The sequence below is a fragment of the Salmo salar genome, chromosome ssa01 (genome assembly GCF_905237065.1).
Source record: "Salmo salar chromosome ssa01, Ssal_v3.1, whole genome shotgun sequence".
Taxonomy (NCBI): Eukaryota; Metazoa; Chordata; class Actinopteri; order Salmoniformes; family Salmonidae; genus Salmo; species Salmo salar.
Genome location: NC_059442.1, coordinates 140,826,283 through 140,851,288, shown reverse-complemented (window position 1 = coordinate 140,851,288; position 25,006 = coordinate 140,826,283). Strand labels below are relative to the sequence as shown.

Sequence of the window (25,006 nt, the reverse complement as noted above, 5' to 3'; positions counted from 1 at the left end):
CAGCGAATTCCCGGCTAGGCATGACTTGGCTGGTATATTACAAAGCCCTATGAGCATGACATCCTGGCATTTAAAGCACACAATATTTTGCAGCACAGCCTAGGCCTACTATCCTTGTACATTCGTGTGTGGCTTAGTTGGTAGAGCATGGCACTTGCAACGCCAGGGTTGTCGGTTTGATTCCCATGGGGGACCAGTATGAATGAAGATGTATGCACTCACTACTGTAAGTTGCTCTGGATAAGAGTGTCTGCTAAATGACTAAAATGTATTTGTAAATGTACTTAGCCTCATTTGGACTGAAACTAATGCAGCATTCATAACTAAGTGGGAAGGTGGAAATTACCAGTTGGATGCATTCACATGCTTTAAACTTGTTGAGTAATGCAGTTTGGCTTTGGACAAGCTGTCATTCATCAACTAAAAGTACATGCTTGTAAAAAAAAAAAAAATGGTGTTCAAAAACAATATTAATATATTGCTTTTTATAAATAATATTGTGTTGCATTTAACTGCCAAAAATGCTGTTATCAAGGTAAATTCCTTAGTAGGTGATGTCAGCATTGGGGAGAAGTCGGAGCTCAGGGATGTAATTACCAGTTGGGGCGTTCAAGTGGATATTTCAGTCATATGTTACAAATACCACCTTCCCACTTGGTTATGAATGCAGGGTCAGCATACTCTTTGAATTGGAAATCTTCTAAAGTGTTGGCCAACCAAGAAGTCAGCAATTCTCATCTAGTTTCATTAGCCTAGCAAGCTAATAGTATGTTTTTTTTCAACAGCAGTGAAAAAATACATCACTACACATACGTGTGTATGTATGTCTGAATTATATATATATATAGATATATATTTATTTCAGACATAGCCAACTTTATTGAATAAAAAAATGGCGTGAGTGACAAAATATACAACATAATATCCTCATCTGTTTTATGGATTTATAGACTATCTTTTGGAAATACATGGACAAAGGGTGCAATTCACAGAATATTTAGAATATTCAACATCATTTGTAATCATGTGTGTCATGAAGCTGTTACTTGTTTCAACTCCAATACAAGTTTCACATTATTAGATGCAGAAATGTTATTCTGCATGTGATTTCTAGTCTCTAATTCCCTGCGCAACTTTACGGTCGTTCGACCTTTTTTCACTCTGCCCAGAATCATTTTGATATAACTAGCAGGCGTAGCAATTTCGGAATCTGTCCTTGTATGATGGCGGACGGCGAAAATTTCCACTGGAGAAACCGCAACGCATAGCCTACCCTGAATACTGCAAAAGCTGAGCCTGGGCGGACTAGCCTGCACCTTCGTCAACACAATCATACACCCGGGTTCATGCCGGAAGATGTCAAGGTTGCAATCTTGAAAATAAAGCAGTTTTAGTTGAGATAATTTGAGAATTAATAACTAATTTGTATTTCAAAGCGCTAGTTGTGCAGTCACCTTTGGTGTCCGAGGAGGATTTTGGAGCTCGAGCTATCCTACTCGCATGTGCTGCATCATTTTGGGAGGTAACGTCAAACCATTCTTAATCGTTTTTTCTGATTTACAAATCCAAAATTTGTAAATTTTATACAGGCCGCGGTTGTTGATAGTTTTCTCGACTCTGTCTTCATAATTAGTGAGGGTGTGTGTTTTCACCATTGGTTTTCACGCTAATGCATGTTTGGTGAGCTTTATCAAAAGCAAGGGTGCTGGCTTTAGTTTCCGTCGCAAATAATCTGTTGATTTTAGACAGCGATTTCGAAGAAAGTTTGAATAAACTCAGTTGTCTACACTGGCTAATTAACCTAGTGATACTTTGTTAAATGTAGCTTTAAAAGCGCGTGGGAAATGAGCAGTGGTGGTTAAATGAAGGACGAAGAACAATCTGAAAACACAACCTTGCAGCCATGTTTTGGGAATTTTGCTTCAAATTTCTCTCACATTCTATAATCACATCAATTGAGTCGTCAGTGTTTGTTGTGTTAAAGCGAAGGTAGGCTATTTGGTTCCGTTTCAATCGGTCGATATGAAGAATTTTCCCATTTCGAATATAATTTCTACTTCTGTTTTCAAAATGGTTGTAGGATTTAAATTCATTTCATTTTGAAATTGGCGCCACCTGTTGGCGGTTATTTTGTGAAATTAAGAAATTCCAATTAATTTGGCTTGTTTAAGCATTGTATTCGAACCTTTTAGTTTTGTGACTTTTTTTTTGTCGAACGTGTTTAAAAAAATAATAAAATAGGCTACATTGGTAGCCAATGATAAGGTCCCTTGACTGTTAGTTATGGACCCGTTAGAGCAACGATAGGAGTTGGCTACAGTTTGAATCAGGGTGTGTCAACTCATTTTAACGTCTTATCTCAGTTTGGACTATTTTGTTTAATAGTAACTATGTCCATAATTCAAATACTTTACTAATTAGCAGGCTCCTACTTAAAATAATCAATTATAAATTCATTATATTACAGTGAAACTGTTGCCCAATCATAACCCAAGATCTAGGCCGTATTTATCCATTGTTGATGTGTTTGTCATTTGACAACAATGTAGGCTATAGCTTCAAAATCAGTTTAGAACTAATCCTTGTTTCTACAGCTTAGATGCATTTGAGTGGTTACATTTACCCAGTCCCACCCAGCTTTACCAAACAGTGGCAGGCAGGGCCTGGCTGTTGAAATGGTAGATTTTAGCAATAAGGCCCAAGGAGGTGTGGTATATGGCCAATTTTCCACAGCTAAGGGCTGTTCTTACGCACAAAGCAATGCAAAGTGCCTGGACACAGCCCTTAGCCGTGGTATATTGGCCACATATCAAAACCCCCGAGGTGCCTTATTGCAATTATAAACTGGTTACCAACATAATTAGAGCAGTAAAAATAATTGTTTTGTCATACTGTGGTATACGGTCTGATATACCATGGCTGTCAGCCAATCAGCATTCGGGCTCGAACCACCCAGTTTATAATATGGCTTTAATACTACTAACATCCTCTCTGATGTTGCTGGTAACTGTGAAGAGGTGTTTAGTAGGCTACCGAATAAAGTAACAATCAGCCTAATCTGTCGGCTTGTTGTGCATTTCCATACTATTAAAGACATATCTAAGCCCTTAGATGTACATTAGAAGAGAGGGTAAAGAGATGGAAAACACCACTGTACATTCAAGAGATTCTGCATGTCTCCCATTCTAAGATTTTTCTATAAGAATTCCCTTTGCAATAAACAATAGAAATGCATTGTTTGAAAGGTAAAGGTTGGTCATCTTCAATTAGTTTTTTGTGTATTTTGAGAAATGATAGAGCGAATTCATGGCCTGCTCAAATGGTGAAACATGGTAAACAAGGAATGCACTGGACTTGTTATGCGTCTAAACTTAGGGGGGAAGAAAACCCTGACCAAACAAAAGGGAACAGTACACGAAAGAGGACAAATGCAGAGGAGGACAGAGGTGACACATTTTAAGAAAAGGAAAAACAATCATTACCAATCTCTGCTTTTTACAATCTTGTAGACGCGAAACAATTTTCTGTCTTGCGTGGTTTGTCATTGTAAGTAGATCTGGCCGAGCCATTTTACTTTGTTAATTTTGAAGCTGACCTTCAGAACTGTAGTATGAATTTGAAGTGTTGGTGGAATTTATTTGGTGTGTATGCTAAATTGGAACCCTGACCTTTTCCCTCCACATTCAGTGTAATCAAATGCAGGCTATGAATTACATTAGGAAATTCCATGTTTTTAAAAGAAGAGCATGAATGTATGAATGACAGAATGTTTATTATTATTTATTATTAAATGTCAGAGCAGCCAAGTAATAAAATGCATTTAGGATTTGCTTTGGACGAAGGTTGCATTGAAGTGAAAGGCACATATAGTACCAGTCTCAGAAGTTTGGACACACCTACTCATTCAAGTTTTTTTTTATTTTTACTATTTTCTACATTGCAGAATAATGGTGAAGACCTCAAAACTATAAAATAACACATGGAATCATGTAGTAACCAAAAAAGTGTTAAACAAATCAAATATATTTGAGATTCTTCAAGGTAGCCACCCTTTACCTTTGCACACTCTTGGCATTCTCTCATCCAGCTTCACCTGAAATGCTTTTCAAACAGTCTTGAAGGAGTTCCCACATGTGGGGCACTTGTTGGCTGCTTTTCCTTCACTCTGCGGTCTAACTCATCCCAAACCATCTCAATTGGGTTGAGGTCGGGTGATTGTGGAGGCCAGGTCATCTGATGCAGCACTCCATCACTCTCCTTGGTCAAATAGCCCTTACACAGCCTGGAGGTGTGTTGGGTCATTGTCCTGTTGAAAAACAAATGATAGTCCCACTAAGCTCAAACCAGATGGAATGGTGTATCGCTGCAGAATGCTGTGGTAGCCATGCTGGTTAAGTGTGCCTTGAATTTTAAATAAATCACGACAGTGTCACCAGTAAAGCACCATCACTCCACCTCCATGCTTCACGGTGAGCACCACACATGTGGAGATCATCTGTTCACTTACTGTGTCTCACAAAGACAGGATGGTTGGGACCAAAAATCTCACATTTGGACTCATCAGACCAAAGGACAGATTTCCACCAGTCTAATGTCCATTGCTTGTGTTTCTTGTCCCAAGCAAGTCTCTTCTTATTGGTGTCCTTTAGTAGTGGTTTCTTTGGAACCATTTGACCATGAATGCCTGATTGACGCAGTCTGCACTGAACAGTTGATGTGTCTGTTATTTGAACTCTGAAGCATTTATTTGGGCTGCAATTTCTGAGGCTGGTAACTAATGAACTTATCCTCTGCAGCAGAGGTAACTCTGGGGCTGCGGTCCAAACACTTAAAAGACACACCCTTGTCCACTTACCCTCGCCTTATGCCCTTGGGGAATCCCTGTTGCCATCTTGGAGGGCGGTCCAAATGATTAGCCAAGCAATGGAAATTGCAACGTATGCCCCTCAGCCCTCGTTTTTAGTCGGCTTTGCGAGTGTACAATTATGTTCTCTCCGGGGCCTGAAACTCCCCATAATTTAGTTTGTGACGATTGTACATCCGCTAAGAAAAGTCAGCGAAACGTAAACAACATCAATGGAGAAGTCAACATACAAGTGTAAGTAAAAACAAATGCAAATAAGTTAAATTGTGCTACTAATGCACATGACGGCACAAACACGTCTCGTAAAAAGTAAATATGTTTTTGTTTGGTCATCTTTTGGAAATTGTAGAAATAAAACGTTTTCCTTGAAGTTCCAGCTAGGCAGGCTAATGTTAGTTAGCTAATTCATTTGCTAGCTATCATACAGTAGGCGTATATTTACTATAAGTAGACCTGCATTCATAATTGACTGTAGTGCATATAAAGCACCCACAAGCTACCGGTAGCTGAAAAAACAATCATCGCGGGATGGACGAATTACGAATTAACGGCAAAGGGTGGTCCATTTTTATTTATCATTCCTTCCTTCCCTCTTCCCTTGCCCTACAAGTGTATACTCGTCAGACGTCATGATACGTCATCAGAAGTGTCCCCTTAATTTGAGGGCTGAGGGGATAGGGTGTGTTTTGACCGCAACTTGGGTCTTCCTTTCCTGTGACGGTCCTCATGAGAGCCAGTTCATCATAACGCTTGATTGTTTTTGCGACTACTTTTTTTGTTTTTGGTTTGCCTGACCTTCATGTCTTAAAGTAATGATGGACTGTCATTTCTCTTTGCTTATTTGAGCTGTTCTTGCCATAACCCTATTGGTAAAATACCAAGTCCATATTATCTTCTGTATACCCCCCTACCTTGTCACAACACAACTGATTGGCTCAAACGCATTGAGAAGGAAAGAAATTCCACAAATTAACATTTACCAAGGCACACCTGTTCATTGAAATGCATTCCAAGTGACTACCTCATGAGGCCAGTTGAGAGAATGCCAAGTGTGTGCAAAGCTGTCAAGGCAGAGGGTGGCTACTTTTGAAGAATCTCAAATATAAAATATATTTTGATTTAACACTTTTTTTGGGGGGGTTACTACATGATTCCATATGTTTCGTAGTTTTGATGTCTTCACTATTTTACAATGTAGAAGATAGAACACCAGGGTTTCTTTATTTTATTAACTTTTGTGTGTGGATTCATAGTAGTTTGACACCTTCTCAGACCTAAACACTCTCCCCAACCAGGTCACACTGGCTTGCGGGACTCTGCAAGAGGGGAGACCGAAGACTGAGCAGGACAGGGCTGTTTGCACCTTCAGGCACTGATCACCAAGAGGTAGGATGTCCTGGTCTGCTTGTGAACCAAAAAATATCTACCAGCCCAATTAAAACAACTCAATAGGTCTGGAAAGAAAGATGGACAACGAGATAGTAAACCATCTTGTCAGTTCATAACAATACATGAAGGCCTCCCTAGACCATATATCACTAGCAAGGACTTGGTGTCATTTATTTCTATTGTCTAGAGTGCAGTCACAAACATTATGTAGGCATACCTGTCGGTCAGTAGACCTTGTTGGAATGCAGATAGATGTAATCCTTCTGATGTTCTTGCTGAGAGCTGAAAAAGTTAAGCAATTGTAGTTGATAGTGTTTATTTTTTGGGCTTCCGTCCAAATCTGCTAAATGTATCAATATTTACCTTCCTTATATAAGCATCGTTGTCCTGATAAATCTCTGAAAATGATACCACTCAAATTAGGGCCAGCAGGATGGTATTTCAGGTTTGGACGGCTACATGAAGAGCTTTTGGCATTTGGTGGAATATGTGCATTCTGTGCATATTTCCCTCCCCTTCTCTACTTAAAATGGACCTTATTGGTCTCATGAATAATGCACAGGGACGTTCAATTGCTGCAGCAAAGATGATTTAAGGGCCGTCTTTGTGGTTATATGCACATAGGGTGTTTTTGTCAGTTTTCTAAATGTTTCAGAGCTCAATTTGCCTTTAAAAAATATATACATTTTTTACAAAGGGAAAATCTCATTTCTGTGAAGGGGGGGTCTTCTCTTGCTCTAATGAATCCATAAATCACAAAGGAGCAGCTTTACCAGACCTCAGACTGCACTGCAATTTAGATTTTCACTAAAATAAAAAAAATCTGCCAGTGTGCAAGGGCTTAGCGGCAGACCGGATGCTGCCCTGAATTTCAAATTTTAGGGCTGCTCTTTCAGGATTTATTTTTTGTATAATTCAAGGCCACTTTTCAATATCTAGTTATTAAATTTTAATTCACAGCATTAACATATAAATTGAAAAGGTTTTATGGGGTTTCGGACTGCATGCGGATGTAATTTCAAGAGTTGACGCAGTTCTGTTTCTATACCTTTCCGGCTAATAGAAGGAAATGTAGGAGGGGGGGGGGGGGGGGGATATTCTCCCATTTCTCTGCATTATTGCTTTTTTGAAATCGTTGGTTGGAAGCAATTTTGAGAGACATTACACAGAGGAGGCTAGGAAAATGTGCTTCTGATTTTAAGGAGAGGGGGGAAAGCATTCAGGCTGAAATAGGATTTGTTCATCCCTGTGGCAGATAATATTCTACTCTGATACTCCCCTCTGCATAGCAGGAATATAGCAAACCAATGTATTGATCTAATTTACATAAGTATTCACACCCCTTTGCTATGACACTCCAAATTGAGGTCCAGTGCATCCAATTTCTCTTCATCGTCCTTTTAGATGTCTCTGCACTCTTGATTGGAGTCAAGCCAATTAAATTGTTTGGACATGATTTAGAAAGACAGGTGTGTTTCTATGTAAGTTCCACAGTTGACAGTACATGTCAGAGCAAAAACCGTACCATGAAGTCCAAGGAACTGTCCATAGATCTCTGAGAATTGTGATGAGGCATATCTGGGTAAGGGTATAAAACAATTTCTAGAGTATTGAAAGTTTCCAAGACCACAGTTTTCTCAGTCAGTGGGAAATGGAAAAATTATGGAACTACCCAGACTCTGCCTAGAGCTGGCCATCTGACTAAACTGGGAAAGAAGGACCTTGGTCAGGGAGGTGACCAAGAACCCAATGACCACTGACAGAAGTGGAGTTCCTTGGCTGAGATGGGAGAACCTGCCAGGAGGACCACAGTCTCTACAGCACTTCACCAATCTGGGCTATGCAGTCGAGATTGAAGCCACTCCTGAGAAAAAGGCACATGACAGCACGTCTGGAGTTTGCAAAAAGGCATGTGAAAGACTGAGATCATAAGGCATAAGATTCTGTGGTCTGATGAGACAAAAATGTCAATGGCCTGAATGCAAAGTGCTACGTCTGGAGAACCAGGCACAGCTCATCATCCGCCTAACACCGTCCTTACTGTGCTGAAGCACAGTGAAGCATGGTGCTGGCAGCATCATGCTATGGGAATGCTATGGGAATTTTACGAGAAAAGTAGCATAAAAATGTATTTTAAACAGCGTTTGACATGCTTCTAAGTACGGTAATGGAATATTTTGAATTTTTTTGTCACAAAATGCGCTCGCGCGTCACCCTTCGTATAGTGACCTGAACGCACGAACAAAACGGAGCTATTTGAATATAACTATGGATTATTTGGAACCAAAACAACATTTGTTGTTGAAGTAGATGTCCTGTGAGTGCATTCTGACAAAGAACAGCAAAGGTAATCCAATTTTTCTTATAGTAATTCTGAGTTTAGTGAGCACAACTTGGTGGGTGTCAAATTAGCTAGCCTGTGATGGCTATCTACTCAGAATATTGCAAAATGTGCTTTCGCTGAAAAGCTATTTTAAAATCTGACACCGCGATTGCATAAAAGAGTTCTGTATCTATAATTCTTTAAATAATTTATGTATTTTGTGAACGTTTATCATGAGTAATTTAGTAAATTCACCGGAAGTTTGCGGTGGGTATGCTAGTTCTGAACATCACATGCTAATGTAAAAAGCTGTTTTTTGATATAAATATGAACTTGATTGAACAAAACATGCAGGTATTGTATAACATAATGTCCTAGGGTTGTCATCTGATGAAGATCATCAAAGGTTAGTGCTGCATTTAGCTGTAGTTTTGGTTTTTGTGACATATATGCTTGCTTTGAAAATGGCTGTGTGATTATTTTTGGCTGGGTACTCTCCTGACATAATCTAATGTTTTGCTTTCACTGTAAAGCCTTTTTGAAATCGGACAATGTGGTTAGATTAACGAGAGTCTTGTCTTTAAAATGGTGTAAAATAGTCGTATGTTTCAGAAATTGAAGTTATAGCATTTTTAAGGTATTTGTATTTCGCGCCACGCTCTACCATTGGATATTGGTGAGGCGTTCCGCTAGCGGAACGTCTGTCCCTAAAAGGTTAAACAGACATACCCAAGACGACTCAAAGCTATAAATCACCGCCAAAGGTGCTTTACAAAGTATTGACTCAGGGGTGTGAATAGGTCTGTGTTTCATTTTCTATAAATGTGCACAAATTTCTCAACATGTTTTCAATTTGTCATTATGGGGCATTGTGTGTAGATGGGTAAGAAAAAACATCTATCTAATCCAGAATTCAGGCCTTAACAAAATGTGGAATAAGTTAACCTCTCTGGGGTATGTGGGACGCTAGCTAGAAATACCACACAGCCATTTTCCAAGCAAGGAGAGGCGTCACAAAAACCAGAAATACAGCTAAAAGTAATCACTAACCTTTGACGATCTTCATCAGATGACACTCCCAGGACTCAATGTTACACAATACATGTATGTTTTGTTTGATAAAGTTCATATTTATATCCAAAAACCCAATTTTACATTGGCGCGTGATGTTCAGAAAATGTTTTGCCTCCAAAACTTCCAGGTGAATGAGCACGTCAATTTACAAAAATACTCATCATAAACGTTGATAAAATTTACAACAGTTATTGAAAGAATTATAGATACACTTCTCCTTAATGCAACCGCTATGTCAGATTTCAAAATAGCTTTACGGCGAAAGCACATTGTTCAATATTCTGAGTACAGAGCTCAGCCATCAAAGCAAGCTATACAGTTACCCGCCAAGTTCTGTAGTCAACATAACTCAGAAATAGTATTATAAACCTTCACTTACCTTTGCTGATCTTCGTCGGAATGCACTCCCAGGACTCCCACTTCCATAAGAAATGTTCATTTTGTTCGATAAACTCTATATGACCAAATACCGTTTTTGTTCGCGCGTTCAGATCACTATTCCAAAGGCACGATGCGCGAGCGCAAAACCCTATACGAGAAGTCAAAGTTCCATTACCGTTCGTAGAAACATGTCAAACGATGTTTACAATCAATCCTTAGGGTATTTTTATCATAAATATTCGATAATATTCCAACCGAACAATAGCGTATTCATTACAGAGGAAAAAGAAGGAACGGCGCGCCTGCGTGATCTCGCAGTAAACAACTCATTGGCCTCAGGCAGTCCACTTGTTGAGTCCGCTCTTATTCTCTCCACAGTAACATTAGAAGCATGAAACAAGGTTCTAAAGACTGACATCTAGTGGAAGCCTTAGGAAGTGCAAAATTAACCCTAAGTCACTGTATACTGTATAGGCAATCACTTAAACTACAAACCTCAGATTTCCACACTTCCTGGTTGGATTTTTCTCAGGTTTTTGCCTGCCATATGAGTTCTGTTATACTCACAGACATCATTCAAACAGTTTTAGAAACTAGAGTGTTTTCTATCCAAATCTACAAATAATATGCATATCCTACCTTCTGAGCCTGAGTAGCAGGCAGTTTACTACGGGCACGCCTTTCATCCGGATGTCAATATACTGCCCCCTAACCTAGAGAAGTTAAGGGGTATGAATACTTTCTGAAGGCACTGTAATTTGTTCTGGTATTAGCCCATGTACTTTCCACATATTGCCTAGTATTTCTAAAGTATCTTGACAAATCAGTACTGTTAGAAATATTAATTTATTTAGTTCCCCTCCAATGTTGACCTTTCCGACATCGCTAGCATTGAGACTGATTCGCTTAGGGCTGTAGTCCAGCACAATATGTTTAATATCCATGCAATGACATTAACTGAACCACTGCCCTCAATCTTAAGGAAAGCAGTCTATTCAAATGGTTTAGTTTCAAGCTAAACTATTTTCATAACATGCTGTCTCACATACACACAGTGCCTATTGCCCCCAAAAAACCTTCAGCTTGTATTAATGCTGCTTTTATCCAAGGAATTTCAGTTTGTAATAAAATGTTCAAATGACTATTGTATTAGGGCTGGGAATTGCCAGGGGCCTCACATGTTTATTTATTTTGTTAATACATTTTCAGAAGGATCTGGTCATGTGTGTTCCTATTTCATGGCCATTTTTTCTATCAGCCATGAAATAGAAACATTTTAACCATGACATATTTATTTCAACGTTTTATTAAATAGGAATATCATTGGCGTTTTGTCAAAACAAGGTTGAAAAACATTGATGGGGATTTTTTTATAGATACAACAGAAATAATTTATGATCAATAAAAGATGGTTGTTTCACATTTTCAATTCAATAAAAGATATAGCAAGCCATTTTGTTTGCAGGGTATCCATTCTATATACATGAGTTATACTCAATGGAAACGTTCTATGGGTGCCAAAACAATTCATCGAAATTCTGAGATTCCTGACAGAATTTGACCTAGTTAGAAGCCCAAAGCAAGCATTTGTTCAATAATTTGAATGGGTAAATTCTTTAGTATTCATTTGATTCCCTTTTTCTCCTCTCAGGGTGAATTTACCTTTTTTAGTCTCCATTTTAGCAAAACCTTATGTAATGGGCTGTACTAAGGCATGATAAATGTGCTCAATACCTGACCTTTTGGCCATTGATTGATTTTTCATCCATTTCAACCAAATTGGGGGGGAGGGGGGGATCAATGCTGCCTTGCCATCCCAGAATTCATTTGTCTATGTCCATGAATGCTATTTCCAGGCTGTGTTCAGTGTGCTTACCGACACCATGTTGGAGTTAGCTTCAATTCTGTTTCACAGCATTAGATTATTTGGACACATTCTGTGGTATGTTTTTGTTCCTGATATTGAATCTTGGAAAGGATATTGTCAAATTCCATAATGTGAATAGCAAGAGGTCTAAATCCTCCATTTTGAATGTAGAGGAACAAATGTAATGTGACTATCATGCCTCTAGTTATGTGATGGAATTATTTAAACAGTGATGAAATGGAATAACCAAATTAGGCCTACATGAGGCCTATAAATTAGGTTATTTCTCATATTTATATATGCAGGTGAAAATAACTCATTGTGTGGCTTATGAGAGAAATTCCCTGAAATGGCATAATGTTTTGTAAAATGTGGTTTGTTTGCTTTCCACCATGAGATTTCACAAGCTTGATTAGATTTATTACATGGTGGTTCCAGCACAGAAGCAAACGCAAATAGACTGGGCTAACTCACAATTGCATAGCAGCCGACCAAGCAGCAAAGCATTAATGCCTACGTGTGCTAAAAGGAATTTTGTGGAGAAATTAATCACATTCTGCCATTAGGGTATGAAATCCAATCATGTCCAGCTCTGAGAGGGATTTCACTTTTCTGCTTTTTCCTCTCGGCTGATATTCCCCTCCATGTAGCTTCCTGCCCCCACCTGTTCCTGATGGGGCTGTTTTTGTAAAAAAAAAAAAAAGAAAAAAAAAGCTCTTGTCATAATTTCCAACCCAACATGGCGCATGGCCGTGACATGGCTGCTGCTGAAATGAACACTCAGCCGTTCCCTTCGCTTCCCAAATTAGCTTTTATGGCCTCCAATCTGCCCAGGCTTGTTGAATTGGCCTCTTTTGAGGGAGATTAGAATTTCCAATATTTACATTGTCGGCTAGCTATATTTCTTTGCATGCATCATTTTATCAAGTAGGCTAATAGATGTCTGAGGTGGTTAATCGTTTTGCATTTATTCTAATGCTATATGAGGTTAGTATAGCATCAGCCCCTTAAACTGTTGCACCCATGCTGATATGAAAAACATGGAGGTTCTGCCATTTCTCTAGCAGATTAGGAACGTTTTCCCTACCACGACAAACCAATGTAGGCTAGATTGCAGAAATGGGGCATGAAACAATGGAGCAGGTAACACCTTTTTTTTAAATTAATATTTAACAAAGTTGGAGTAACTGGGAATTGTTTAAGGTTTTAATGACTAGCCTACTTGCAATGAGCTTCTTCCCTCCTACCACACATCATTCTATTGAACCAATACCCTTTTACGATATTGCAGCTTTCTAAGTAACTCCTGACTAACTCATTGCCATCCAAAAATACTCCTTCCACAGCTTAGGAATCTGAAAGTTCTGCACAATCATATTTAGGGTGACAAACAAACATAGCAATGCTGTATTTTTGGGGACAACAGCTGTCCATGTAACTATGATCTGTTTTAGTCATTAGTGCCAATGTCAATCAGTTATCCCTTCCAAGAAAAGGTGTTGCCCATGAAAGGTCATTTCTCTTTACACCAAAAATCTGTCATCCTGGTTATAACTCTGTTTTGCTTGGTTGCTTTTTACTTTATTTGAGCCCCTCATTATAGTCCTAGTGTACAGTGGTACTTACTGTAGAAGGCTGGGTAATTTGGATTTTTCTGGAATTAGAACACCTGGGTGCTGTGGATTTATTGTCATAAGGTCACCCATACAAAATGAAGCACTGCACTGTAGGGCAGATAATGGGTAATAATGCATATCTCCCATCTATTCCCCTCCTATTTTGGACAAACAACATTTGTCTCGAGTAGAGATATGGTATTGAAATATTGTTTGTTTTTAAAATGTATTTAACTAGGCAATGTCCTAAATAATGTCCTTATGGAGACAATTTATAAACCCATTAAATTGCACTTTCTCTCATTGGTATGCCGGACTACCTCTAACGTTTTGATATACCTTGGACAGGCATATGGCAGTCTGAGTGTCAAGTGCCTTGCTTTAGAACTGGCTAAAGAGATGGTTTGTCAGAGTAACATTTGTTGATGTTATCCCTTGCTGTATTTGAACTGCACCCGTTTCAAAGGAAGGCTGCTGTTTCTTGAGAGTTGTATTAGTAATTCTGACTTGTTTTGTTTCGTCCTCCTTCTCCTACCTTTTGCCTGGCTGTCTGTTGCACTCACTCACAGTCCCAGGAGCGCTGGCCCTGAGCAGTCAGCCATGAGTGCTCAGGAGGTGCCCACCAATCCTGGACAGGAGCAGGTTGACGCGGGGGGTGGAGTCCCAGATGGCCCCTCCCCTACCACCGCCACCCTTACTGTCCCGGTCACGTTAAAGAAGGAGCCTGACATTCAGGGAGCCAGTAACGGGAAAGATGTGCCAGCCGAGATCTGTGTGGTCCTCGGAGGAGGAGCAGCAGCAGCAGGAGGAGGAGGAGGAGGAAGGTCGCGCAATGACCAGACCCAGGGTACGACCCCCCCCCCCCCAACATGTCACCTCCCACTCCACACACAATGGGCATGTTCATTTTGCATTGCCGTCTGTGCTCCAGGTTGTTGGAGTTTGCACATTTTAGACCATGATGGAAAAACGGGTGATGCAAATCGAACGCATCCACTCTCTCCATCATGCACCTGTCGTTTTAACTTCTCCCTCTGTATCTGTCTTCTTCCAAACCTGTGCACCTGCACCCGGCCATGCAAATGTCCTCATCTCAGCTGCTTCCTTTTTACCTAGTCCCAACATCTGGGTTCGTTACACAAAACTGTTTTGCACCTGTCATTAGCTACCTCACCCCATTCACAGCCTGCCCTCATTCACACTGGCATCCTGACATTGAATATTAACTATCTCAGCTGGTATTTACTGTGAAATTACATGCTAGGAAAACGGTACATTTCTGTACCTATTTAGAAGAAAAGGTAATTATTAGGACATTATGTCGTAACTGTCTGACCATGTAATGTATTGATAAATACATGTGAATCAGGACTGGTCACCTATTTTACAGTCTTAAATGATTGCACAAGGTTTGTCTTAGTTAAGTCTCATGTTACACACCAATGTTATCGATGCCGTTAACTCTTGTAGCTTTTGCAGCGCTCTCTATTTTGCTTTTCCTCTCTCATACAGGCTCCTACGTTTGCGGGATTTGTGGGAAGAAATACAAGTACTACAACTGCTTTCAAACACATGTCCGTGCACACAGAGGTAAGGAAGGCCTACCCTGAAACACTAAGGCTTCTTTGTGTGGCGACATGGGAATTGTTTGATACACTACATGATCAAAGGTATGCGGACACCTGCTCGTCGTACAGCTCATTCTAAAATCATGGGCATTAATATGGAGTTGGTCCCCCCCCCTTGGCTGCTATAACAGCAGCCTCCACTCTTCTGGGAAGGCTTTCCACCTGATGTTGGAACATTGCTGCTGGGACTTGCTTTCCTTCAGCCACAAGAGCATTGGTGAGGTCAGGCACTGATGTTGGGCGATTAGGCCTGGCTCGGAGTTGGCATTCAAATTCATCCCAAAGGGGTTTGGTGGGGTTGAGGTCAGGGCTCTGTGCCGGCCAGTCAAGTTCTTCCACATCGATCTCAACAAACCATTTCTGTATGGCTCTTGCTTTGTGCACAGGGGCATTGTCATGCTGAAACAAGAAAGGGCGTGTGATTTTCAAAACCTCCCAACGAGTTTCTAGCCAGATGGAGGGTATTTTTTTGCTCCCCACGTCACCGTGAAAATCAGTGTTTGAAAATTTGTTTTAACTTTTGATGTCATTGGGTAGAACCATTTTACTTTTATATTTTGTTCTACAAAACATAGAACTGTGGGGATTTCCCATATTTAGACAGTGGTATGGTGAAGTTAAAATGGTGGAGTTGCCCTCTAACTTGTCAGCTGCATTCATCTGCTAATACTTTTCAAGTAGTCCCTACTTTCCTTTCTGAATCCATTATCTTTCATGTGATCAATGCCAAATGTTGTGTGTGTGAGAGATCTGAGTGAGTCAAGCTGTTAAGCGTTTGTGCCACGCCAACAGCAGATCTCTTATGCATGTGCCTGTCTATCTCCCCCCCCCCCCGCAGAGTCCGACAGCATGCCAGGAGAGGGGGCACCACCAACTCCCAACAGTGAGTACACGAATGTGTATGCACACTAGGGTTGTGAACGTTTAAATGAAATTGAATAGTTAACGTTAATAAAAAATCCCTCACTGAAAAACCATGTCGTCCCCCCACAAAATGTTAATAACAGTGCAGTTATCAAAAAGGTACACCATCCTCACAAATGGGGAAAAAATAACAAGTAGGCTTGGGCGGTATACCGAGGTATTTGGAAATAGCCATGGGTATGTTTTTCTATACCATTTAAAACAAGTTTTTCAAAGATTTCAATACATTTTAATATTTATAGCTACTTTTTAAGTTAATACCTGCAGTCAACTTGTGCATACACTAGGAGAAAGCAGATTGCGTTCATCTACCCCAAAAAAAGGGTGCGTTTTTCATTATTTGACATTATGAAGCTTACTGTAGTTCCCCAGAACAGTTGAGCCAGTCACGTGTGTGTGTTTGTAAATAACACAATGGGAGAAAGCAGGAGCAGGTGTGTCCAGCTGTGTAGTGTTTTTTTAAATTTTTTTAATATCTATATTTTTTTATTAATAGAGTGATCAGGGACGTGCAGCTATAGTTTTTCTTCAAAGAAAATGCATTAGTGCAACACATTCGGCAAAAAATAGCATCATTTTCATCCGATGACAATAAAGTGCAACGCTGTTTGGCTGGCAGCCACACGTAAATTCTTAATGAATTAGCAAGGTCTTGTTTATCATAGAAAGAATGTAGCCAGCTACATTTCCTTAAAGTTAATCTTGCATTTTACCGGTGAAAAGTAGGCTGGCTACACATCAGTCAGTGCTGTCTGCTGATAGAATACGCATTTGTGAGTTTAGAAGTGCAACTGAACCATGAATTGAGTCTGATTCCGAGTAGAAATTACAATAAGAAGCATTTTACATGTGCTTTTACAAAACGCAGCAATATATTTCTTGGTTGGTCTTTTTTCTTTTCTTTTTTTTGTTGTTGTGAAAAATGCGAAATTCTGCATTAACACGACCCCTAAATTTAACTTGCTAGTTAATTATGAGTAAGTGGCTGAAATAATGTGATTGTGCATCATATTGTCTTAGCTTTCTGCTGTGTTTTAGAAGTCAAAGCCCTTTGGGTGAGTTATTTGTACAGCTGCCTCTCTTGATTTCTTTTCCTCTCTGTTCTCGACCCCCTCAGTCTGCTCCTCCCTCCTCTTCGCAGAGCAGGCAGGCCCGTTGCCTTAGCACAGCATTCCCCAAACATTTGTGTTTTTGCCCTTGCACTACACAAGTGATTTTTAAATAATCAACTAATCAGCAAGCTTTGATTATTTGAATCAGTTGTGTAGTGCTAGGACAAAAACGGTCCTCAGGACCGAGTTTGGGAAACGCTGTTCTAGCGAAAAAGAAAGATGCCCAGGGTCCCTGCTCATTTGCGTGAATGTGCCTTAGGCATGCTGCAAGGAGTCATGAGGACTGCAGATGTGGCCAGGGCAATAAATTGCAATGTCCGTACTGTGAGACACCTAAGACAGCGAGACAGGATGGACAGCTGATCGTCCTCGCAGTGGAAGACCACGTGTAACAACACCTGCACAGGATTGGTACATCCGATCATCACACCTGCGAGACAGATACAGGATGGCCAACTGTCCGAGTTACACCAGGAACGCACAATCCCTCCATCAGTGCTCAGACTGTCCGCAGTAGGCTGAGAGATGCTGGACTGAGGGCTTGTAGGCCTGTTGTCCTCACCAGACCTGCCTTACATCACCGGCAACAACGTTGCCTATGGACACAAACCCACCGTCGCTGGACCAGAACGGACTGGGAAAAAGTGCTCTTCACTGATGAGTTGCGGTTTTGTCTCACCAGGGGTGATGGTCGGATTCACGTTTATCGTGGAAGGAATGAGCTTTACTCCGAGGCCTGTACTCTGGAGCAGGATCGATTTGGAGGTGGAGTGTCTGGCGTGGTGTGTCACAGCATCATCGGACTGATCTTGTTGTCATTGCAGGCAATCTCAACTTTGTGCGTTACAGGGAAGACACCCTCTTCCCTCATGTGGTACCCTTCCTGCAGGCTCATCCTGACATGACCCTCCAGCATGACAATGCCATTACGCACAGAACGAGCAGTATGGCTGATTTCCTGCAAGACAGAAATGTCAGTGTTCTGCCATGGCCAGCGACGAGCCGGGATCTCAATCCAATTGAGCACGTCTGGGACCTGTTGGATCAGAGGGTGAGGGCCATTTCCCTCCAGAAATGTCCGGGAACTTGCAGTTGCCTTGGTGGAAGAGTGGAGTAACATCTCACAGCAAGAACTGGCAAATCTGGTGCAGTCCACGAGGAGGAGATGCACTGCAGTACTTAATGCAGCTGGTGGCCACACCAGATACTGACTTTTGATTTTGAGCCCCCCCCCGTTCAGGGACACATTCCATTTCTGTTAGTCACATGTCTGTGGAACTTGTTCAATTTGTCTCAGTTGTTGACTCTTGTTATGTTCATACAAATATTTACACGTTAAGTTTGCTGAAAATAAACGCAGTTGACAGTGAGGACGTTTCTTTTTTGCTGAGTTTATGTATACGTGTGTGTGTGTGTGTGTATAACTTCATGAGCTGTATTATCGGTCTTTGCAATTTCTTTATTTTCATTTGCGCTTGTTAGAATATTTTGCTAGCAGCCTCTATTGAAATTTGCTCTTACTTGGTAGCATTCTGGTAATAGACGTCCAATGTTTTGGTGCCCCCTTGTGTACTAAGCTGGTAATGACGTATATCCCGGTATGAGAGAAGGACAGTATGATGAATTGAAAATCTGCATACCGCCCAGCCTTAATACCTAACGCAACTATTGCTGTAAGGTTAGTAAGAGAGGATATGCATCTTTAAAATTCTATAAGCACATTGTCATTAACAGTTGGAAAAAAGTGTTAATTACAGAAATTATTATAGTTGAAATGCAGCCACTGTCATTGGCCTACTTGAGTTGCGAGGTAATTTTCTAATTGAAGGACTGCAAGTGCCATTTCAGCCGCGACTCACTACTGAAACGGGTGCGTCTTTCTCATCAAAAACTCTTCACCTTTTACTCCTGTTTCAACACAGTGTTATTCCCTTTCTATAATGGGAGTTGAGACATAGTTTAACAGCATTAGGAAGCTAAAATCCTTCCATTTTTAACCAGTAGATACCTGCATTTGGCCTGTATTTACATTTTTTTTGCCTTGTATTTGATTTGTGAGCTTATACTTGGTGGATTGGCTTTTGTTAAACATGAAACAAAGTATGTCCCTAGATTGATAAATCTGTCGTGATTTGGCAAGGAATGCAGTGGTCGTATTGAATGAGACTCGTAACTGAGGGAAAAGAGAATGTAGGGAGAAGAGCTGTGATCACTTGGCTAGGTTTCTTTTTTGTTGTGAGTTGCTAATGCACATAAAAAAATGGAAGGAACACTAAAGTCAATGTGAATTAAGGGTTGGCTTTGGGACAAAATTTCAGCTGTATGTTCAGGCAGCCACAAAGCAGATTCCAGATGCTTAAGCCTACTTACTGTATGACTGACAACTTCATTGTCCCTTACACTTCAGCTCCACTATAAGTGTTGTGTTGCTTTGCCATCAGCATTGTCAATCGTCGTAGGGGTGTTGAGGGTGCTGCAGCACCCCCTGAAAATCAACAAAATTATATAAACGCTCAAAATATTGATAAAATGTATTTATGCATATCGGGTCCGGGTGAAAAAGCACCAGGTCCATTTCGGAACAGGTCCATTTCGGAAGGCCTTTACTGTTTGCACCTTCATCCTCCGATTTACACCAGAGATCTATATATAATGATGAGATGCTCATGTCTCCGCCCTAACAAGGGGAGTCATTGTCCCAAAGGTGGGAAGGCAGGCGACAAGCTTATGTCCAAAATAAACCCATAGAAACGCATTGGGCTTGTTTTGGACAGATTTTGGCGAGAGTGAAACCTCTTCCTCTCTGTTAAAAGACAGACACACACACACACACAACAAGCCCCTGCCACTCACAACAAAGTTGATCACTTCTTCACCTCTGACAAGCGGTTTCAGCTTGCTATTTGCATTGTAGGTTTGGTCCAACAGAATGGGTCACATGGACACAAACACAGACATTATTTTACTGTAATAGAGAAGTTACCTTTTCGAACCGTACCCTTTTTTATTGGGTCTCAACTCCTTAAATTGCTCGCAGAGCAGACACCACTATAACAGTAGTATCAATCAACATTTGATTCTGTAAAATCAATGCTCAGTTTGTCTTGTGCCCATTGCGGTACCACGTACCGCTAGCAGCATTTTAGTAAAGGATTCTTATACTAGCTGTCTAGTCTGTTTTTATAAATGAGCAATAAGCATAAAACATTTTATATAAGGAGTTGGCAACTCATTCTCATTCTGAGAAATAAGGTAGCTAAGCCACTTGATTTTAACATCTGAACAAAGTGGACAGGCCAGCATGCTGTTCAAACAGTTGGAGACGGACAGAAGGGTGTGCAAATAGATCCAAGTTGGCTAAACTTGAAACATGAAGGTTAGCTGGCTACTCACTAGCTCGTGGGCTTGTGCTTGAAAGATTGTTTGAGACCTGTGCTCATTTTCTATAATGCCTTCTATAAAAAGTTTGTCATTATTAGTGAATGTGCACTATGCATGGTTCTGGTTGAATTTGTAACAAAAAGGTCATTTTCGTAGACCGACTTGAAAGCCAGATCGGTGATCATTGCAAAAATCAGGTTAAACTACTGTATTGTGATTAAAAATATATATATTATGAGTGGGTCTTATGGTTGTGGAAGGCTTATATTCACCCTATATAATGTCACAAGCCCTGAATTCAATAGATTATTCCTGACTGTTTGAAATGTAGTGTATTTGACCTTTTTAATTGTACAGTAAAGCTTATTTAGAGAGAACATTACAAAAAAATCGACATATGTATTGTGAATCGCCCATAAGTTTGGGGGGGGGAAATAAGATATGATTTTTAGGCCATATCATCCAGCCCTATCCACAACACCATCTTAATAGTTTTCCCAGTAAGACAGGGCTGGGAATTGCAAGAGACCTCCTGATGCAATATTATCACGATATTTTGGTGCCGATACATACAGAATGGCAATACCTATCATATCACAATTTATCAGGTACAAGAGAGAGCAATAATAAATGCTGGGAGTCATGGTAATAAGTGCTGAAAGCATTTTATCTCACCATTTAACTTTTTTTTTTTTTAAGAAGAAGATTGAGTCTTAAGCTAGGTCTTAAGCTAAGTCTTGGCGCAGGTACAGCCAACTAGCGCTAGTTAATATTAATTACCTGGCAATTTAAACCTTTTTGAGAATCTGTACCTTGAGTCATAGACTCAATATGTTGTCAAAAATACTGCAATACTCAACTGTGTTGATTCCATCCCTAGTAAGAGAATAGGTCACATCCAAAAACAATACTTCATATTCTTCCTGTACAAAATGCCAACACTACACGCAAGCAAAGTCGATGGACCCATAACACAGCAAACCATCCACTGGTTTTTATACCTTATTGAGTGATATGAAACAAATCGGTGCTGTGCGCTAGGCTATGACCACCGGGATGTGATGTCATTGAATGCCAGTGTGCCACAGACCAGACAATGCGATCTCTGTGTATCCGAATGCAGATAGCTTCCGCTACTCCTGTGACATCTGCGGGAAGAAGTACAAATACTACAGCTGCTTCCAGGAGCACCGCGACCTGCACGCTGTGGACGGTAACTGACTACCTACCCTCTTCTCATTTACTCTCCATTATTGCATTCCTACTAGGCCTTTTCTATTCTTTGTCTGTTTGGATTCGAATGGTTGTTTGTTCTGCCTTAGACCTGGCACTGCAGTCGGCATTCCAATTAATCCCAAATGTGTTCGATGGGGTTGAGGTCAGCTCTTTGGAGGCCAGTCATGTTCTTCCATACAGATATCGACAAACCATTACTGTATGGACCTTGGTTTGTAAACGGGGGCATTCTCATGCTGAAACGGGAAAGAGCCTTCCACAACGTTGGAAGCACAGAATCGTCTAGAATGTCATTGTATGCTGAACCCTTAAGATGTTCCTTCAATAGAACTAAGGTGTGGGGGAAACCATGGTGTAGCCCGAGCCATGAAAAGCAGCCCCAGATCATTATTCCTCCTTCACTAAACTTTACAGTTGGCACTATGTGTTGGGGCAGGTAGCGTTCTCCTGGCATCTGCCAAACCCAGATTTGTCCGTCGGACTGCCAGATGGTGAAGCGTGATTCGTCAATCCAGAGAACGCGTTTCCACTGCCCCAGAGTCCCATGGCGGCAAGCTTGACACCACTACAGCCGACGCTTGGCATTGCGATCTTAGGCTTGTGTGTGGCTGCTCGTCCATGGAAACCCATTTCATGAAGGTCCCGACGAACAGTTCTTGTGCTGACATTGCTTCCAGAGGCAGTTTGGAACTCGGTAGAGAGTGTTGCAACTTTTTTTTAAATTTTTTACCTTTATTTCACTAGGCAAATCAGTTAAGAACAAATTCTTATTTACATTGACAGCCTACTGGGGAACAGTGAGAACTGCCTTGTTCAGGGGCAGAATGACAGATTTTTCCTTGTCAGCTTGGGGATTCGATCCAGCAACCTTTCGGTTACTGGCCCAATGCTCCAACCTGTCACCCCTTACAGTTGACCGGGGCAGCTCTAACAGGGCAGAAATTTGACATCCTATGTAGGTGCCATGTTGAAAGTGACTGAGCTCTTCAGTAAGGCCATTCTACTGCCAATGTTTGTCTATGGAGATTGCATGGCTGTATGCTCGATTTATACATCTGTCTGCAACGGTGTTGCTGAAAAAGCCAAATACACTAATTTGAAGGTTTTCCAGACCCTAGTGGATTGGCTGTTAATACCTAGCACTGCCTAGCCTGCTTCCTAGCATCTACCTGATGGCGACGCTAACGTGGCTATCCAAATTATCCTGTTATGGAAATGTACTGTACACCATACCGGACGCGTGCATCCGCAAATTGATTTTGTTCCCCCCACACCAAACGCGATCACAACACGCAGGTTGAAATATCAAAATAAACTCTGAGCCAATTATATTAATTTGGAGACTGGTTGAAAAGCATTGAACTTTTATGGCAATTTAGCTAGCTACCTTGCAGTTGCTAGCTAATTTGTCCTATTTAGCTAGCTAGCTTTGCTAGCTTTGTTACTAGCTAATGTCCTAAACATTGAGTTATTTTACCTGAAATGCATAAGGTCCTCTACTCCGACAATTAATCCACACATCAAACGGTCAGCCGAATCGTTTCTAGTCATCGCTCCTCCTTCCAGGCTTTTTCTTCTTTGGACTTTATATGACGATTGGCAACTTTCATAATAAGGTGCATTACCACAACCGATCTCAAGTTCATCTATCAATCACCCACGTGGGTATGACCAATGAGGAGATGGCATGTGTGTATATGCTTCCAAAAGCCAATAAGGAGTGGGAGAGGCAGGACTTGCATCGCGTTCTGCGTCACAAATAAAAGCAACTTCTATTTTAGCGCCTGGCAACGCAGACGCTTGTTGGCCCGCGCGAGCAGTTTGGGTGCCATGATTGAATAACATGTGTACATTTATTTTGTAACGCTCGCGCATGCGATGAGAGCGGTGTGGTCAGCATGTAAGCATAAGTATCATTGTTGCCCTAAAAACAGACTTCATTAACTTCCACTATCATGATTACTGCTGCTTTAAATAAAGTAACCTCTGTCAATTAACTTGACATCTTTCTCTCCATATATCTTTGTCGCCCCCCTTTCACCCCAGACCCATACGAGCAGGTTGTTCTAGGACCTGTGGAAGATGTCAAGGAGGAGGAGCCAGTGGAACCCTTCCAGAAAGTAGGACCAAGTAAGGCTGCACTGTATGCTGGTCTACTGTTGCTTGGCAGATTAGGGGTTTGCGATTGGGCACATTGTACTTTGCTTTATATACACTACTGTTCAAAAGTTTGGGGTCACTTAGAAATGTCCTTGTTTTCCATGAAAACATACATTAAATGAGTTGCAAAATAAATAGGAAATATAGTGAAGACGTTGACAAGATTATAAATAATGATTTTTAATTGAAATATGAATTGTGTCCTTTTAAACTTTGCTTTCGTCAAAGAATCCTCCATTTGCAGCAATTACAGCCTTGCAAACCTTTGGCATTCTAATCTGAAGAGATTTTATCCCATGCTTCCTGAAGCACCTCCCACAAGTTGGATTGGCTTGATGGGCACTTCTTACGTACCATACGGTCAAGCTGCTCCCACAACGGCTCAATAGGGTTGAGATCCGGTGACTGTGCTAGCCACTCCATTATAGACAGAATAGCAGCTGACTGCTTCTTCCCTAAATAGTTCTTGCATAGTTTAGAGCTGTGCTTTGGGTCATTGTCCTGTTGTTGGAGGAAATTGGCTGCAATTAAGCGCTGTCCACAGGGTATGGCATGGTGTTGAAAAATGGCGTGATGGCCTTCCTTCTTCAAGATCCCTTTTACCCTGTACAGATCTCCCACTTTACCACCACCAAAGCATCCCCAGACTGTCACATTGCCTCCACTATGCTTGACAGATGGTGTCATAGCACTCTTCCAGCATCTTCATTTTTTTCTGCGTCTCACGAATGTTCTTCTTTGTGATCCGAACATCTCAAACTTAGATTTGTCTGTCCATAACACTTTTTTCCAATCTTCCTCTGTCCAGTGTCTGTGTTCTTTTGCACATCTTAATCTTTTCTTTTTATTGGCCAGTCTGAGATATGGCTTTTTCTTTTCAACTCTGCCTAGAAGGCCAGCATCCCGGAGTCGACTCTTCACTGTTGACGTTGAGACTGGTGTTTTGCGGGTACTATTTAATAAAGCTGCCAGTTGAGGACTTGTGAGGCATCTGTTTCTCAAACTAGACACTCTAATGTACTTGTCCTCTTGCTCAGTTGTGCACCGGGGC

The 25,006-nt window shown here is 40.9% G+C and overlaps 1 protein-coding gene across 1 annotated transcript in view; it reads left to right on the top strand.

The window, feature by feature from the left end:
- Window positions 1-1,145: 1,145 nt before the first annotated feature.
- Window positions 1,146-25,006, top strand: part of LOC106565929 (zinc finger protein 618-like) — a 42,191-nt gene continuing 18,330 nt past the window's right edge. Inside the window, 7 exon segments of the mRNA XM_045691114.1 lie at window positions 1,146-1,522; window positions 6,160-6,250; window positions 14,084-14,361; window positions 14,994-15,104; window positions 15,981-16,025; window positions 21,683-21,772; window positions 23,842-23,925. Coding sequence (XP_045547070.1) covers window positions 14,115-14,361; window positions 14,994-15,104; window positions 15,981-16,025; window positions 21,683-21,772; window positions 23,842-23,925 — 577 coding nt within the window. The 5' untranslated portion in view covers window positions 1,146-1,522; window positions 6,160-6,250; window positions 14,084-14,114.